The 18,818-nt window shown below is 34.7% G+C and overlaps 1 protein-coding gene across 1 annotated transcript in view; it reads left to right on the forward strand.

The window, feature by feature from the left end:
* Window positions 1–18,818, forward strand: part of TBC1D32 (TBC1 domain family member 32) — a 208,319-nt gene that overhangs the window by 154,236 nt on the left and 35,265 nt on the right. The window contains exons 28-29 of the mRNA XM_012739115.3: window positions 3,122–3,205; window positions 17,593–17,662. Of these exons, the coding sequence (XP_012594569.2) occupies window positions 3,122–3,205; window positions 17,593–17,662 (154 nt within the window). The remainder of the gene's footprint in view (window positions 1–3,121; window positions 3,206–17,592; window positions 17,663–18,818) is intronic.

Raw genomic sequence — 18,818 nt, forward strand, 5'->3', positions numbered from 1 at the left:
ATAATTTTTTTAAATCAAAGAGTGAATTCAGAAAATTTGAATGTTTTCAAACACTGAGCTGTCCTGGTCTTAGCACTATATATTGTTATGCTAATGTCTTAGTTCATCAGGCTGCTATAACAAAATACCTTGGGTAATTTGTAATCAATGGAAATTTATTTCTCACAGTTCTGGAGGCTAGGAAGTCTAAGATTGTGGTGCCAGCAGATGCAGGGTCTGGTGAGGGCTTACTTTCTCCTTCAAAGAAGGCATCTTCTTACTGCATCTTCATATGTGAAAAAAGAGGGAACCTCTTTTATAAGGGCACTAATTCCATTCATAAGGGCAGAGCCCTTGTCACTTAATCACCTCCCAGAATGGTGATACTGTCATGCTGGGGGGGGGGGGTCGTTGACATTTAGTCCACAGCGGATGGCAAGGCCAATAGAGAAAGAAGAGTCTATACCCAAGTATCCTTGAATAGTCTGCATTCAGTTTTTTCTTAGCAGAAAACCTGTATTCTTTTTAATATATAAACATTATAAATTCTGGTTTTATACTCTACAAATGGCATATTCCTACCATAGGAAATAGATGTAATTAAAGGTAAGAAAGCCCATAATTTAAAATCCTTAATAGAAATTCCAGGTTGGTCATTTAAAATTTTTAAATCTACTTTAGACAAAACAATATTCTATAGTTTACTTTCTGAATGATAATATCCTAGAGTTAAATTGCTTTTAAAGTTAAGAATTGTTTTATGGCCAGACGCAGTGGCTCATGCCTGTAATGCTAGCACTCTGGGAGGCCGAGGCAGGCGGATTGCTCGTGGTCAGGAGTTCTTAACCAGCCTGAGCAAGAGCGAGACCCCGTCTTACTATAAATAGAAAGAAATTAATTGGACAACTAATATATATATAGAGAGAGAAAATTAGTCAGGCTTGGTGGCACATGCGTGTAGTTCCAGCCACTCGGGAGGCTGAGGCAGTAGGATTGCGTGAGCCCAGGAGTTTGAGGTTGCTGTGAGCTAGGCTTCGCCACGGCACTCACTCTAGTCTGGGCAACAAAGTGAGACTCTGTCTCAAAAAAAAAAAAAAAGAATTGTTTTATGACATGAATTAATTTCCTTGAGTTATACATAATGGAATTTTCAGTGAATTGACAGTGAGTGAGGCTGCTGTTTATACTGAAATAAATAACTACTCCATAATTATGTAGTTCAGCTACACTTACAGTTAGTTAGAAAGACATACTAATGAGAGTAGAGTCATGGCTTCAATTACCATTTGTGGATCAGTTTTCAGCACTGTTCCATGACATGGCTCTATCTTATCCCTCAAAATATCTGGAAATGTATGGTGCTATTCTTAAGAGTTACTCGGCAAAATGAATGTTGGAATCAATAGAAATCCAGAACCTCTTGAAGTACTTCAGTGATGGTCATTTTTTGCATATAAAGTATAAAATTAGTTTATTAGCCTCTAATATACCAATCCAATAAAATAACTTCATATTTCAAGGTTAGTACTTGCCAGAAAATAGTGAGGCTTCCCTGTGACTCTTAAGTTTCAAATTATATTGTGTGTAGTTCCTACAAGAGACGTGATAAAGAATTTTCTTAATTCACTGAATTGTGTTTAGTTATGTTTCTGACTACTAAACTCAATTTTAGGGATAGGATTCAAACAATTGCTTAGCAATATGCTGTGTTTTTTCCCATTAACTCAAGCACTTTACTTGAATAGACAACGTATATCGAAAATGATTGTGCTAAAATGAGAATAACTACATTAGAGTTTTAAGTAGACATTTCTATGTAAAATTTTCTGTCTAATCTTTGTTACTAGTGTATATTTTGCATCTTAGATTATTCTTATCAAGAAGATTATATCTGAACCTCAAGACATTGATCTCTGTAAAATTTATTAATATCTCAAGAGACAAAATTAAATGATTTATAAACAAAGAAAGATATACACATAGAAGTTAAAAGATCTCACCTCAGGGCAGTTATTTATATATGTATTCATAGAAGAAAAATCTTTGAAAATTTTTAGTAAATATGGTACTTATTCATGTGAAGATAGAACCGGTCCAAGTAACTATAAACTTAGATAATCTATAATACTGGTGTTTTTTCTGACTCTTAACTATTATGCTCTAATTTTTTTAAATATCCATTTCACTTTGAACTATATTCATATCAAGCTTTCAATGAATAAAAACATTTCATTTTTATCTTAAGCTATTAAAGTATAATGATATAGCTTGTCATGTACAGTTGTTGAAAAGCCATGTTATTCCTCTTTGATTTTGAAATTTTCACATGTTTAACACTAATTTTTTTCAAGAATTATATATATAAAATGCACTTAAATGTGAAATAGGGTTCATTCAGTTAATATAGGATAACATCCTGAATATAAACAGGGTACAATTTTGAAAGGTTACGAAAGCTTAGCTGCTATATGTTAAAAAATATCAGAGACTCTACACATATATTCCTTTTCAGTTATAAAAAAAACCCTCTGGATTTCATATTAATTATAATGCACCTGGTTATATCCATTTCAAGGGTAATATATGCAAGCATAGTGGCATTATCAAACAGAAACTTAGAACATCATTTTGTCATTTCTAAGCCAGACAGGGCAAGCTTACTTTTGGTCTGGTTGCCTTGAATAGATACCATCAGTTGCATAGTATATCAAACATATGATGGGTCCTGGTTTTGAAAGGAACATGAGCTATACATTGATCCTGGTCTTAGTGTTCACTAGTTCTTTCCTCTGTTATGTGAGAAGAATGATAGTAAGCTATTACATCATAATTAGTGATACTTTTCTTTCTGTTTTGAAATCATTTAGCAAATTCTGAAATAATCCTTAGAGGATCTAAAGATAACAGATGATTCTTTTTCAGTTTTACATTGAATAGGTTCTCTGCTAAGCTATTAAAATTTAATTTAAATTGGGAACATTGTTATGAATACTAAAACAGTATGCATTTTGAATTGGATCCCCTTAGAAACAACTGCGAAAAAGTTCAGATGACTTTTATCTACTAGTCTGTGATTTAAAAATGCATTGTCATGTATTACTCTTGACCTTTAATATCCTAATTATTCTCTTATTTATTACAGCTTTAGTAGAATTACTTGAAAAATTTGTGCTTCATCTCACGGAAAGCCCTTCTGAATGCTACTTCCCCTCAGTGGAATATACAGGTACATTTAAACATTTTGAAGTTTGAAAAATACTCAATATGCAAATAGGTAATATTTCAAGGAGATGTGTAATTAAATTACAAGTATGCACAGTATTCCCATCACAAAAATATTTCACTTGGTGCTATATATGTTCCAAATATCTTAAATTTCTTCTCCTTGCAAATATATGGGTTTTCTTATAACTCTGGGAGTCATTCTTGAGCTCTTTCACCTATCTATCCACTAAAAGTTGTCTTTCCCTAATACAGTGTCTTTTACTCTTCTGATTTTATTCATTATCTTTTAGTGATCTTATCTGCTCATACTATCTTACCTACCTATCATATATTGATGACTTCAGAATTTATATCTTCTACTCAGTGATCTACTATAAGCTTCATTTTCACATTTCCAGCTATCTAATAGGTAAATGTCACCTGGATGTGCTAGAGAACCCCTAAAACTCACGTTCAACAGGGGAGACGCCTGTCTGAGCCAACCTGACAGGCATACTAGCAGATCCCAAGTAGGCCTAGTCTCAGCTCTGCCTTCCCACCCCCGCCACTGGAATCAGGAAGCTATTTAAAATGTGCAGGAACTTGCTGGGCAGTGCATACTCCTCTGAGCTGAGACTGGGATTTCCTGCCTCTGTCCCACAGAAGACCCCAAGGGAACCCCGTCTTGGCCCCAGCCCCTCCTCATACAGTTAAGGAACTATCCACTCTGTGCAGGAACCTTCTGAGAGATAGGTCCCAACCAACTTGATAGGCACACCAGGCTCCATCCAACAGCACATCCTTAGGGGCCCTGTCTCAGCTACAGCCCCTCCTGTTGCAGTTGAGGAACTTCCTGGCTTGTGCAGGGACCTGCTGGATGATGCACACCTTTCTGAGCCAGTGAAACAGGCCCACCATCCTCCTTCCCACAGCAGATCCTGAAGGGGCTGGATACAGTATCAACTGCAGCTTGTCTCACTGCAGTCAGGGTCTCATCTCACCTGTCTCATGGGAGACATAACCATCTGGCCACTGGGACAGCCATCTGTATTCAAGTCCCTGGCCAGCATTCTCACACAGTCCCTTTATTCTCCTTGGTTCTTCCCCAGGTCCACTGGGGCCAGAAAGCTGTGTCAACCTTAGAGTCCTGGTAATATTTATGGCAAGCCTGGGCTTAGTCTATCCTCTAGTGCTGAGATAGCTAAAGTGGTCATAGGCTTAGGGAACTCTACACTCAGTCTGCACAGAATCTGTGAAAAGCCCTCTGAAGAAAGACAGGCACAAACAAAGCCAGACTGCATGGACCAAAGTAAACTCCTAATCCCTCAATACACAGTCATCATCACATATCCACAGGCATCAAGAACATTCAGAGAAATATGACCTCGCCAAAAAATAGAAAGGCTTCATATAAACAACCTAATGGTTCACCTCAAGGAACTAGAAAAGCAACAACAAACCAAACCCAGTATTGGTAGAAAGAAAGAATAAAAACCAAAGTAGAAGTTAACAAAATCAAGACTTAATAAAAAATATAAATGATCAATTAAAATGGAAATGTGTTTGTTTGTTTGTTTTAAAGACAGAGTCTTGCTCTGTTGCCCAGGCTAGAGTGCAGTGGAGTCAGCCTAGTCCATAGCAATCTCACACTCCTGGGCTCAAGCAATCCTCCTGCCTCAGCTTCCCAGTAGCTGGGACTATAGGCATGTGCCACCACACCTGGCTAATTTTTTCTATTTTTAGTAGAGATGGGGTTTCACTCTTGCTCAGGCTGGTCTTGAACTCCTGAGTTCAAGCAATCCTCCTGTCTTAGCCTCCCAGAGTGCTAGGATTATAGGTGTAAGCCACCATGCCCAGCCAAAAATTTGGGTTTTTGAAATGATAAAATAGACAGACCTTTAGCTAGACTAAGAAAAAAAGAGATAAAACCCAAATAAATAAGATCAGAGATGAAAAAGGAAAAATTACAACTGGTAGTACCACAGACATATAAGGGATCATTAGAGATTACTGTGAATAACTATATACAAACTGCTAAACCTGTAATAAATAGATTAATTCCTGAACACATACAGCCTACCGAATTTGAACCATGAAGAAATAGAAAATCTAAAGAGACCAATTACAAATAATGAGATTGAAGCAGTTATAAAAAGTCTCCCATCAAAGAAAAGCCCAGGACCTGATGGATTCATTGCTAAATTTTACCGAGCATTTGTAGAAAAACTAGTACCAGTTCTTCTCAAATTATTTCAGAAAATAGAATAGGGAATACTTCCAAACTCATTCTGTGAGACCAGCATTACCCTAATAACAAAATCAGACAAGTATACAACCAAAAAATAAAACCACAGGTCAATATCTCTGGAATAAAAATGAGCAGTCTCTGCTATGATGCCATTTTAAAAGTTACCACAATAGTTCTGGCTTTCGATATGAATGGGCCCAGTTAAGGCACTAGCAGAGAGTATTTTTAAGAAGGAAAAAAGAGAAAAATTCAATAGGTATACTGAGTATGATATGAATAAAAAGAGAAATAAGAAAGATTTACGCTACAAGAAAAGAAAACTACAAGCCAACATCCCTGATGAACATAGATGCAGAAATCCTCAACAAAATACTAGCAAACTGAACTTAAAAATGCATTTAAGAGATCATTCACCATGATAAAGTGGGATTCATCCCAGGGATGCAAGGATAGTTTAACATATGCAAATCAATAAATGTCATACATCACATCAATAGATTCAAGGACAATCATGAGCCTTTCAATAGATGCTGAAAAAGCATTCAGTAAAATTCAACATCCTTTCATGATAAAAACTCTAGAAAATTTGGCTATAGAAGGATCATATCTCAACATAATGAAGGCCATATGTGAAAAACCCATAGCTGTTATCATACTCAATGGGGAAAAATTTAAAGCCTTTCAATTAACATTTAGAATAAGACAAGGATGCCTCCTTTCACCTCTTTTATTCAACATAGTGTAGAAAGTCCTAGCCAGAGCAGTTAGATAAGAGAAAGCGATAAAGGGCATCCAAATTGGAAAGGGGGAGGTCATAGTATCCTTATTTACAGACATGATCTTATATTTAGACAAGCCTAAAAGCTCCACCACAAAACCATTAGAACTGATAAATGAATTCAGTAAAATTTAAGGTATTACACAAAATCAACACCAAAAAATCAGTATTTATTTATGCCAGGAGTGATCAATCTGAAAAAATTGAAGAGGACACAAAAAAATGGAAAGATATATCATGCTCATGGATTAGAAGAATTAATACTGTTCAAATGACAATACTACCCGAAGCAATTTACAGATTACATGCAATTCCTATTAAAATAACAATGGCATTCTTTACAGAAATAGAAAACAAATCCTAATATTTATATGGAAGCACAAAAGACCATCAAATAGTTACAGCAATCCTGAGTAAAAAGAACAAAGCTAGAGGCTTTATACTACCTGCCTTCATATACTACAGACCCTTAGTAAACAAAACAGCAAGGTACTAGTATAAAAACAGACATATATACCATGGAGCAGAATAGAGAACCAGAATAAATTAATGAATTTATAGCCAACTCATTTTCAACCAAGAACACATGGCACCAAGAACACATACTGAGAAAAGAACAGTCTCTTAAATAAGTGGTGCTGGGAAAACTCATGTGCAGAAGAATGAAACTACATCTCCATATTTTACCATATACAAAAATCAAAATAGATTAAAGACTTAAACTTAAGACCTAAAACTATTAAACTACTATTAGAAACATTTGGTAAACACTAGGTAGTACATTGGTCTGTGCAAGTATTTTTTAGGTAAAACCTTAAAAGCACAAGCAACAAAAGCAAAAATAGATAAATTGGATTAAATCAAGCTAAAAAACTTCTGCGCAGCAAGGAAACAATGAACAAAGTGAAGAGGCAACCTACAGAATAGAAGAAAATATTTACAAACCATTCATCTGACAAGGGATTAATAACCTGGAATATTATGAGAGCTCAGAAAACTCAATAGTAAAAAATTCAAATGGTTCAATTAAAAAATGGATAATAGACTTTTTTTTTCCTAAGGAAAACATACAAATGACTAAGTGGTATATGACAAAATGCCCAACATCACTAATCATCAGAGAAATGCACATCAAAAGCACAATGGGCAATTATCTCACCCCAGTTAAAATGGCTCTTATCAAAAAGATAAGAAATAACAAATGCTAGGGAGAATCTGGACAATGGGGAATGCTCGTACACTATTGGTGGAAATGTAAAATAATATAGTCATTATGGATAATGGTATGGAGGTTTCTCCCCAAAACTAAAAACAGAACTACCATATGATCCAGAAATCTCATTGCTGTATATATATTCAAAAGTATGGAAATCAAGACACTAATGAGATTTCTGCACTCTCATGTTTATTGCAGTACTATTTATTACAGCCACATTATGGAATCTAACCTAAAGCTAAATGTCCATCAGCAGATGAATCGATATATACACAATGGAATATTATTCAACAATAAAAAATGAAATCTTATCATTTGCAGCAACATAGATGGACCTAGTGGTTCTTATTTTAAGTGAAACAAGCCAGGTACAGAAAGATATCACATGTTCTCACTTACATGTGTAAGCCAAAAAGTAGATCTCGGGAAGATAGAAATTAGGATGGTGGTTCCTAGAGGCTGGGAAGGGAAGTGGTGAGTAGCGGGGGTGGGGAATGAAGAAATATGTAGGCTTAGGGATACAAAAATACGATTAGATAGAAGGAATAAGTTTTAGTATATGATAGTACATTAGGAAAATTATAGTTGTTAATGATTTATTGTATATTTCAAAATAGCCTGAAGAATTGTAATGTTCCCAATACATAAAAAAGATAAATGTTAGAGGTGATGGATATCCGAGATACCCTGATTTGATCATTACATTGTATACAGGTATCAAAATATCACATGTACCCCAAAATATGAACAGCTATTATATGTCAATAAAAAATAATAAAATATTTCTTAGTGTTTAAAAAAAAGTCCAATAGTGACTTTACCTCATAGTACCTTATTGATATACACTGCCATTCTATATTAGCTCTCTTGGTAGGCAGTGCGGTCATCCACTGATCATCGAAGGCAGAAATCGAGGAATCATAACTGACTTTCTTTTAAGTCTATATTTTCTTCCCAATCACTAAATTATTTTAATTCTATCATCTTAATATGTTCAAATATAATAATATCCATCTTTTAGTATTCTTCTGTTAGTTCAGGCTACCATCACCTCTTACCCTGGGTATTAGGACAGCCTTTTTGCTTGGTGTTTCTACTTGGAGTCTGATTTTTTTTCAATCATAATCTTTATTCTGTTCTCATAATGACCTTTGAAGTGCAGATTTGACACACTTATTCCTCTAGCTTTTAAAAGTCACCATGTCCTCAGCATGAAGTCTAAGCTTCTTACCATGGTACTCATGACATTACATTCATTATCCTGTCCCTTCTTCTCTGGCATCATCCCATTCTTTCCATGCCTCATATTTATTTTTCAAGAACACTAAACTATTCACACACTGCCAACTCCCCCCACCATCCCAGATACACACATATACATTCCTTTGTTAAACAATACTTTTCTCAGCACTGAGACAGAGCAGTGAACAAAAGAATAAATTTTGCTCTTATGGAATTTAGTTTCTGGTGAGAAGACAGAAAATAAGTAAAAGATTCAGTAGATCAAAAGATATGGTGATAAATGAGAGAATACACAGCAGAGATGGGAGCTGGGAAGTGCTAGTTGGGGGTGAGGGTTTACAGTATTAAATTGTGTTCACATAAAGTTTAACTGATGATGTGGTTTTTGAATAAAAACCAGCAGGGGAAGTGGGAGCAAGATAAGATGTATGGGTATTTTCAAGTGAAGAGTTCCAACAGATGGCCAGGAAGGAGACTATGGCTATAAAGGAATAAGGGCAGGAATTGTTGGTGTTAGAGAGAAAGGGGTAATGATAGTGTTTTGCAAGTCATTGCAAGGTTTTGAACATGGGAGTGACATGCTGATTTATATTTTATAAAATCACTGTGACTGTTGTGTTGAGAAAAAACTGAAGGAAGACAAAGGGCCGAGGCAGAGAGTTAAGAGGCTATTGAAAAGATACAGGTGAAAAATAGTCAGGGCCCAGATGAAGATGTCAGTAGTGGAGATGGCAAGAAAAACTTGGATTCTGGGTATATTTTAAAGATAGAGCCAACAGGATTGTGTAACATCGAATATGGGACATGAGAGAAAGAAAGTAGTCAAAGATGACTGTAAGCCAATGTTCTGAGCTACTGGAAGGATGGAATGATTGTACACTGAAACGAAAAGTGGAGGAGGAATAAATATGAGAAGAGGAGATTAGGAGCTGACTTTTATGTTTGGGTACTTGTAGTTAGACATCTAAATAGACATGCTTTGTATGTTCTAGATATGTGAATCTGGAGTTTAGAGGAAAAGTATGGGCTAGAAATAAAAATTACTAAACCATCAGCTTGTTATATAAAGCCAATAGCACATTTCATTCTAAATTTTCTCATTTTCTATTTTAATGTCTAATTCTCCACATTCCTATAAACTCATATAGGGTAGTTTTTGTGTTTTATCCACGGTTGTACTCTGTGCACTTAGAATAATAATTTCAGTAAATATTTGCCAAAGGAAAGGATGGATAAAAGAATAGAGGAGGACTTTCTAAACGATGTCAATGAGTTTATCTTAATAGTCAATATAGAGTAAACCTTTTAAGATTGATAAGCAGAAACTTTACTTGATTAATCTGTACCTTACAAAGATTATTTTAGTAAGCATGTAAAGTGTGAAATGGAGTGCAGAACTGAAATTTTCTGAGGGGGAGTATCCAATACTTAAGGGGCAGTGAATCAAGAGACAGTGAAATAAGTAGAGAGTAGCATAGACTCAGGATAATCAATCATCAAGTGTAATTGCTCCTCTTCTTTGTTAGACTGATATGACTCCTCCATTTGCTAAAGAAATCATCATTCAAATATGTGTTATTTCTTCAAGGTAGATACTATATAAGTCATATTTCCATAAAAAGAAAAAAGTGTTATATGTGCTTCCAATTTGGCCTAACCTATCTTTCTAGCCTTGTTACCTGTCACTGTCTAGTACCTCCTGTGCATTTATTCCACTGAACCTTTGCTCCTATTGTCCCTTCAAGATAGATGTTTCTCTCCCCATGACACTGACATGAGAGTATCCAATTCAACAGTAAAGTTTCAGCTAGAATGTCACCTTCCCTCTTACTCCTAAGTAGAAGTGAATATTTTTAAACTACCATTTTGATAGTTACTATATTGTATTTGGCTGAAGTTGTTCCATTGGGTCTCAAATGCCTTTGTATGTTTAATATGACATTTGATTAAATATACATGCTGTTATATAAGCACCTGCATTCACGCAAATGTATTTCTGTAACAACTCTAAATATGTTGATGTTTCCGAATACACAGATGACCTATGCCTAATTATTTACCCATAGGGACATTTAAGGCAAATTTAGGAACAGGATAAATAAGTTAATAAAAGAATGAAAACATTAAGGTATTAATATTTTACAAAAAAAAAAAAAGAATGAAAACAAGTGAGAATAAAATAAAGGATAGCCTTAAGCAAAGATTAAGGTAGGTGAAGGAAATTATATCTATTGAACACCTCTTATAAAATAGATAGTATGTTGAGGTACTTGATATACATTGTATCATTCAGACCTATAACTGTCTCTAAAGTAAGCATAATCATATTTAAAATGAGGAAACTGAGGCATGGAGGGGAAAAAACAGAAATTGTGAATAGATTTTGAAGAAAACCATTTGTGAAGAAAATTATAACTCTATGAATGAACCTAAAAATTTATGAAAAACATACAGTAATGATCAAGTCTGGGAGTAACAGAAGAAATGAGTAAGAAGTGATAATCATGGGATTTACATGACCAAAGTGGGTATCTCTTTTATCTTAAGTATAATAATCTCTGATTTCTACAGCCGCCTTTGGGACATTGTTCTATGAGGCCATATTTTCTGTAGATAATCTAAAATTAAAATTATGTTGTATACATTAGCTAAAAACTCAACAAAACTGATTGCTCTCAGTGTGTATGTATTTTCTGCCCTCTGTTACATTCCTAAATTATGCTGAGTTAGATCTCAGATGTCAGCTTTGTTGAATGTATTATCTAGGCAGATAAACCCTGAATGTGAAAGTAAATTTCTTAAAGGCTCCAATTGAACAGCTATCTACAGAATCTTACAATAAAGCCAAAAGAAAAGTGGCTTTTCTTTTTTTGATTGTTTACTACTTATTATTGTGATATGGTGAGCCTGTTGCTAGTATTGTTTTCTATCCTCTACCCTTTATCATGTATTTTTTGGCTGGTGGAACAATGGTTTTCTATTAAAATATTTCACTCTATTTACTTTAACTTAAAATGTTTTGATATAAAATGTTTTGAAGCAAACATTGGATAGATATATTCAATGTTTTTTCAGGTTTCTTGAAATGAGAAATTGATTGTCTTTTTAAAAATGACAGTCTTCTAAACCCTAAGGTAGTTGAAATTAGAATAACACAATCATCCATCTGTTGTTAGCTCCCTCAGGATTTCAATCCATTATAAAATTTGCAAATCTGGAAAAATCAAATTAGTTTGGCTGTTTATCCCCTTAAAGAAAGAGGAAAGAACAAACAGATACAGTTCTGCACATTTGGAGTTTGTAAATCTATACAGGTATCTTTCAAAGTCTTAATAGACATTAACTTTTTGTTGACTCAATAATAAGTTGGGGATTATTTCCCACTGTAATTGTTTTTTGAAGTGATTAATTAAGTAGCCCTTTCAGGATAGTTGCTATTTTTTTTTTATTTTATCTCTTTTGTCTTCATGCTAGTTAATCAAAAAGTTGGAAAAATATCAAAATTTTGCATTGTTTCACCTTTTGACTATTAAAATATAGTTTTTAAATTTAATATTTATACTTGAACACCTTTTATACTTTCTTTGACTCTTAAGCAAATATAATCTTTTCTACCTTACATTTATGAAACAGGTTTGTAAATAAAGCACAATGCTAGATTATTGCAAGGAGATATTTAATATGAACCTATCCTCAAGGAGGGGAAAGAGGGCATACACCTAAAATGATAAATTAAGCATATTGTAGCATATAGTAAGGTAGAAAATAAATGAAAAGAAATTGACAGATTTTCAACTGGCTTTATTATTTCAGACAATGTGCTATTGCTTTCAATATGCTATTTTAATTGGGTTATTGTCAGAGGTTTTATTATGTGCCACAGGTGTCCAAGGGAAAGGGTCATCAGTGTAGACTGGTGTCATCATGGAAGATAAGAGAAGGAAGAAATAATAGAGCAGGAGTAGTGGTACTTCTGCTGCCCCCTGTGACATTAGAATTGACAAAAGGAGAAGAGGGGAGAGTCTTCCAGGCCAAGGGTAATTGCATAATCAAGGCATAGAAAATAATACTGACTATACCAATTAGGAAGCTGAGATGCTTACAATAGCTTAGTCACAAGGTATTGAATTTTATGGCAGTAAGAACTGAATGAAGAACAGGGGTACAACCACATATTTAAAAAGCAACAGAGCCTACAGATTTACTTTGGGGTAGGAAAGAAGGAGGGAAGAGGAAATGTACCATCCATTGATTTCTTTGGGTGGTAAGAGTTCTCTGACCTTACAGCAGGCAGGCAGGGCTTCAGGAAAGTCAATAAGCAGCCAAGCAGCAATTGCTTCAGCAAAAGATATTAGGATCACCAGGAGAAGATTCAGATACTGAAACAAGAAAGCTTCTTGATCACTACCCACATGAATTTAACCTGATTATAGTGTAGTGGGTATTTATAAAACTGTGTTTGACTTACAGCTAAATAAAAAAAAATGCTTCTGATAAGATTGAAAACTTGAAATTATGGTTAATATATGAATTATGATAGTTTTAAAAATAGGCCATAATTATGTGAGAATAATTTGGTATGTTTTTAGTAGCAAGTGATGGAAACCCAAAGCATATTTTATCTGTGCAGAAAAAGAGACAGAATTATTGACTCACAGAAATGGGAGTAAATCTGTCCTTAGCAATCTGTGTCTTTTCTCTATCTCCCCATATATGATAGATTCATTGCTTTTTATTGGAGACTTAGGGTACTTCATAGCCCCTTGATTCATAGAAAAATTCCATCACCACCCCCATTTAAAAAATTTAGGGAAGAAATTGAATAGCCCCCCTGGCCTTAATCCATTGCTGCAGGATAGAGGTCTTTTAATAGGAGAGGTACAAAACTGATATCTTTCTCCCCTAGGGTTAAAAGGTATATCTATTAGCACAGTAAGAATGATAAATAAAAGGGAATTCTAAGCTATGTAGATTCTAACTCAATTGCTGTCATTAAAGGCAAAATGTAATAATAGTGCTAAGATTGCACTCCAAACTAAATACATCTCAGATGAGGCTTATCAAGGAATTAACCAAGCACATTTTAAAAGTTTTAAAAGTGTGTATAAAGATTTAAGCTTTTTAAGCTTATTTTTATTTTATTTTTCTTTAAGAAAAATTACCACACTTAGGTCAGGTGATCAACCAGTCTGTTTTCCCTGGGACTGTAAGGTGTTCCTGGGGCATGGGACTTTCAGTGCTAAAACCATGAAACACACCCAAACCAGGGCAAGTTGATTATTTCAAGAGTGTTAAAGGGCATTTTGAAAATGTTGATTTTACCCATCCATGAGCATGATATGATTCTTTGTGTCCTCTGCAATTTCTTTCCTCAGTGTTTTGCAGTTCTCTCTGTAGAGATCTTTCACCTCTTTGATTAAGTATATTCCTAGATATTTTTTTTGGTAGCTATTGTGAATGGTGTTGAGTCTTTGATTTGACTCTCAACCTGTTATTGTTGTATAGAAATGCTGCTAATTTATGTACATTGATTTTGTAACCTGAGACTTTGCTGAATTTATTTATCAATTCCAGGACTCTCTTGGTAGAGTACTTGGGGTTTACTAGAGACCAAATCATATCATCAATGAAAAGTGAGAGGTTGACCTCCTCTTTCCCAAGTTGGATACCCTTTATTTCTTTCTCTTACTTGATTGCTCTGGGTAGGACTTCCAGCACTATACTGAATAGAAGTGGTAACAGTAGGCATTCTTGTCTTGTTCCAGTTCTTAGGGGGAATGTTTTCACAATCCCCATCAAAATACCAATGTCATACTTCACAGATCTAGAAAATACAATTCTATGCTTCATTTGGAACCAGAAAAGAGCCTGAATAGCCAAAGCAACCTTAAGCAAAAAGAACAAATATGGAGGCATCACATTACCAGACTTCAAACTATACTACAAGGATATAGTAACCAACAGCATGGTATTGGTACAAAAATAGAGACATAAACCAATGAAACAAAGAACTTGGATATTAAACCATCTAATCTACCTGCCCCCAACTGACATTTAACAAAGCAGACAACAGCGCACACGGGGGGGGGGGGGGGGGGGGGGGAAGAAGCTCTATTCAATAAATGGTGCTGAGAAAATTGGATAGCCACAAGGCAGAAAAATGAAACAGGACCCCTGTCTCTTACCACTCACAAAAATTAACTCAACCTGGATAGAAGACTTAAATGTAAAGCATGAAACCATAATTCTAGAAGAGGATGTAGGAAAAACACTTATAGATACCAGCCGAGGCGAAGAACTTATGACTAAGACCCCAATGGCGATTACAGCAACAACAAAAATAAATAAAATTTCATTAAACTAAAAAGCTTCTGCATGGCTAAGGAAATAATCAACAGAGGAAACAGACAACCTACAGAATAGGGGAAAAAAAATCATAAACTATACACCTATATCCAAAATCTACAAAGAACTCAAGTAAATCAGCAAGAAAAAAAACCGTTAAAAAGTGGGCAAAAGACATGAAAAGAAGCTTTTCAAAAAAAGATAGACAAATGGCATATAAACATATGACAAAATGCTCAACAACACTAATCATTAGAGAAATGAAAATTAAAACCACAAAGAGATAATCACTTACCACGGTCAGAATCGTTTTTATTAAAGAGTCCAAAAACAATGGATGCTGGTATGGATGCAGAGAGAAAGGAACACTCATACACTGTTGGTGGGGCTGCAAATTAGTACAATCTCTGTGCAGAACGGTATGGACATTTCTCAAGGAACTAAAAGTAGACCTACCATTTGATCCAGCAATCCCAGGACTGGGTAACTACCCAAAGGAAAAGAAGTCAGTTTTATTCAAAAGACACCTAAACTTGAATGTTTATTGCAGCACAGTTCATAATTGCAAAGACGTGTGATATATATATACCTTGGAGTACTACTCAGCCATTAAAAAGACGAAAAATACCTTTTGCAACAATTTGCGTGGAACTGCAGACCATTCTCCTAAGGGAAGTATCTAAAGAGTGGAAAAACAAACACCATATGTACTCACTATTAAATTTGAATTAACCAATGAGCTCACATGTGTCCAGAGGGAAGTAAAAATCATTGGAAATCAAGTGGCAGGGGGTGGGGAGGTGGAGGGATGTGAGGGGCCAAAACCTACCTAACTAATGAGTACAGTGAACACTATTTGGGTGATGGGTCCACTTATAGCTGTGACTCTAGGATTACAAAAGCGATCCATGTTACCGAAAACATTTGTATCCTCTTGATATTTTGAAATTAAAAAAATAATTTAAGAGTGGTAACAGATTAAGTATTGCTGGTCCAAATAATACATGTTTTATAACAGTGATTTTTTTTTTGGGGGGGGGGACAGAATCTCACTCTGTTGCCCCGGCTAGAGTGCCATGGCATCAGCCTAGCTCACAACAACCTCAAACTCCTGGGCTCAAGTGATCCTTCTGCCTCAGCCTCCTGAGTAGCTGGGACTACAGGCATGCACCACCATGCCCAGCTAATTTTTTCTATTTTTGGTAGAGATGGGGTCTCGCTCTTACTCAGGCTGGTCTCAAACTCCTGTGCTCAAGCAGTCCTCCTGCCTCGGCCTCCCAGAGTGCTGGGATTACAGGTGTGAGCCACTGCACCTGGCCAAACAGTGATTTTTAATTTGACTGTCCCTGTCCCTGAAGATCTAACATCTAATCATATTTTAAGGTTCAGCTTAAATGTCATTTCTTCCTTACCAGCTGGAAATAATCTCTTCCTCTTCAAAATTCATATAGCACTTCATCTGTATCATTCTTATTCCATTTAGGGTTTTAAAACACCTTTATCAGAGCTACCTATATTCACATTTTATCTCTGACACTACATGGAAAATTCTTTTAAAGTGTAATGTATGATGTATTATTTATATTTTATTTCCCATATCTTCTTGCATGGTGTTCCACATTGACTGTATCACAAAAGATTTATTAAAAGGAATGAATGAGTCCACAAGTGAAATAGATAATATTGATAGTACTTGATACACCAATGTGTAATGAAGGAACAAAAACCCAGTGATATGTGATTAAGAAAACCTAGGTTTTGATCTTCCCTACCACTAAATAACTATGTGATGATTCCGTTTACTCTGTGTGTGTGTGTGTATGTGTGTGTGTGTGTGTGTGTATGTGTGTGTGTGTGTATGGTGTGTATACATGCATGTGTATGTATGCACACTGCAGTTTCTTTAGCCAAAAATAAAAGTTTCAGCTAGACCCTGAATGCTGTCTTCTGGTGCTTTTGAGTGTTCATTGTTAGTTTGGTCATTGAATGTCCACAAGAACTAGCCCAAACGTTCAACTTCTTCGGTAGTCCTCTGTACCATAAGCCCCTTTTCCCCTTTTGGTAGATGATCACAACAACTTCACAAAGAAAACTTGGCCTGGAAGAAAAAATTCATTCACTCCACCCTCATCTATTGTCATACATTAAAAGTAGAACACTGATTAAAGATTTAAACATGAATTCCAGGAAAGAAAAAACCATGCTTCTATATATTTGTAATTCAACATCTTATATATGCATTGCATGATGAAAGAACAGTATTCCTATTAATCAATCATTTTTTGGGTTAACAGCTTTTTTGTTCTGAGAGCTGAGTAAAATAATTTGTTTTAAAACTATTAGTTGTTTTGTATTTAATATGCTTTTAAGTGCTTTTTATGAGAGAAAAGTTATGTGTAAAAGTTTCCTGTTAATTCCTTTGAAAATACAACTGACAGCTCTTAACAAAATGAACTCATCAGTGTTTTCAAAATTCACATTAAAATATGTAAAAATATTGCTTTCATCAATTTTCAATTAAAAATGATTATTATGCAGACTTTCATACACTTTTATAACTCAGTTTTTTATTGTTTTTAGCTACCGATGCAAATGTGAGGAATGAAAGTCTTTCATCTGTGCAACAGCTTGGCATTAAAATGACTGTCAGGTATAGTATAGGGAAATATCTCCCTTGTGCATTTCTAGAATTTGTTTTATATGTCTATGTGCTTAATAATATTTAACTTAACAACCATTTTGTATACTTTAAATGCAGGATTTATCATTCATAAAATAATAACCTTGTTTTTGAGTCTATTGGCACATGCTAAATTACCTCTGCAAGTAAATTGGTTACAGTTCATTATTATTCCAGAGGCTAATTACAGTGTGTTTAAGCCACTATGACTATCATGTTTTTTCCAAGAATAATACTGTAAAACTCAGCACATTGGTGGCACAATCATACTCTTTTCTGAAATATGATTAATTCTGTGGTGATGAGTACAAAAGTACCTTAAGGATTGATACAGAAGTTAAAATGGATAAATCCCAATTATTGTAGTTTGAATTTTTAATACTCAAATTGTGGTTTTTGAGAAGAAATGGGCAAGCTAAACAGTGGAGGAGAAGTTAAGGACTGACTCTTAGAAACCTCCCCTTCTTATTAAAGGGGATCTTGACAATGTCGTTTTTCTTATAGGGTCATTTTCAGAATAAAGTATAAAAAAGACTTTTGTGAGAGCTTTTAAATAGGCTGAGCATTTTTATAAATTAAAGCATGATGAAAATGATATTAATTCTAGCTTGCACAACTATATCTCATAACTCTCTTGACTATGTTTTGTTACCCTATACCTGCTTTTTATAAAAACATTTTATAACGTTTTCCATTTCTGTTCTGAAATGGAATCTATAGATAATATAAGCAGGCTAATCACATATTTTCAGCTGTATATAATATTTGTAAAAAATAAATGGAAAGTGATTTATAACAAAATGTTTGACTACAGTCTAATAGATAGCTGCCATCCATATGTAAAATAATTGTGACTATGGCAGCTACAAATACAGACTGATTTTATGTTGGTGTCTCAAATACCACAAGCCATATTGCTACTGGCAAAGAGGCTTTCCAAAATGGTGAACAACTATTAGTAAGGTGTTGAACAAAACAAAAGTACTATCCTTCCTTGACTTACTCATAGGTGCATTTAATGTATGTTTATTTTATTTTTAAAAAAATATAGAAATTTATACGAAACAATTAGTTTCAGATCATGCTAAACAACTTTTACATCCATATAAGTAACAAATAGAATATT

The sequence above is a fragment of the Microcebus murinus genome, chromosome 5 (genome assembly GCF_040939455.1).
Source record: "Microcebus murinus isolate Inina chromosome 5, M.murinus_Inina_mat1.0, whole genome shotgun sequence".
Lineage (NCBI taxonomy): Eukaryota > Metazoa > Chordata > Mammalia > Primates > Cheirogaleidae > Microcebus > Microcebus murinus.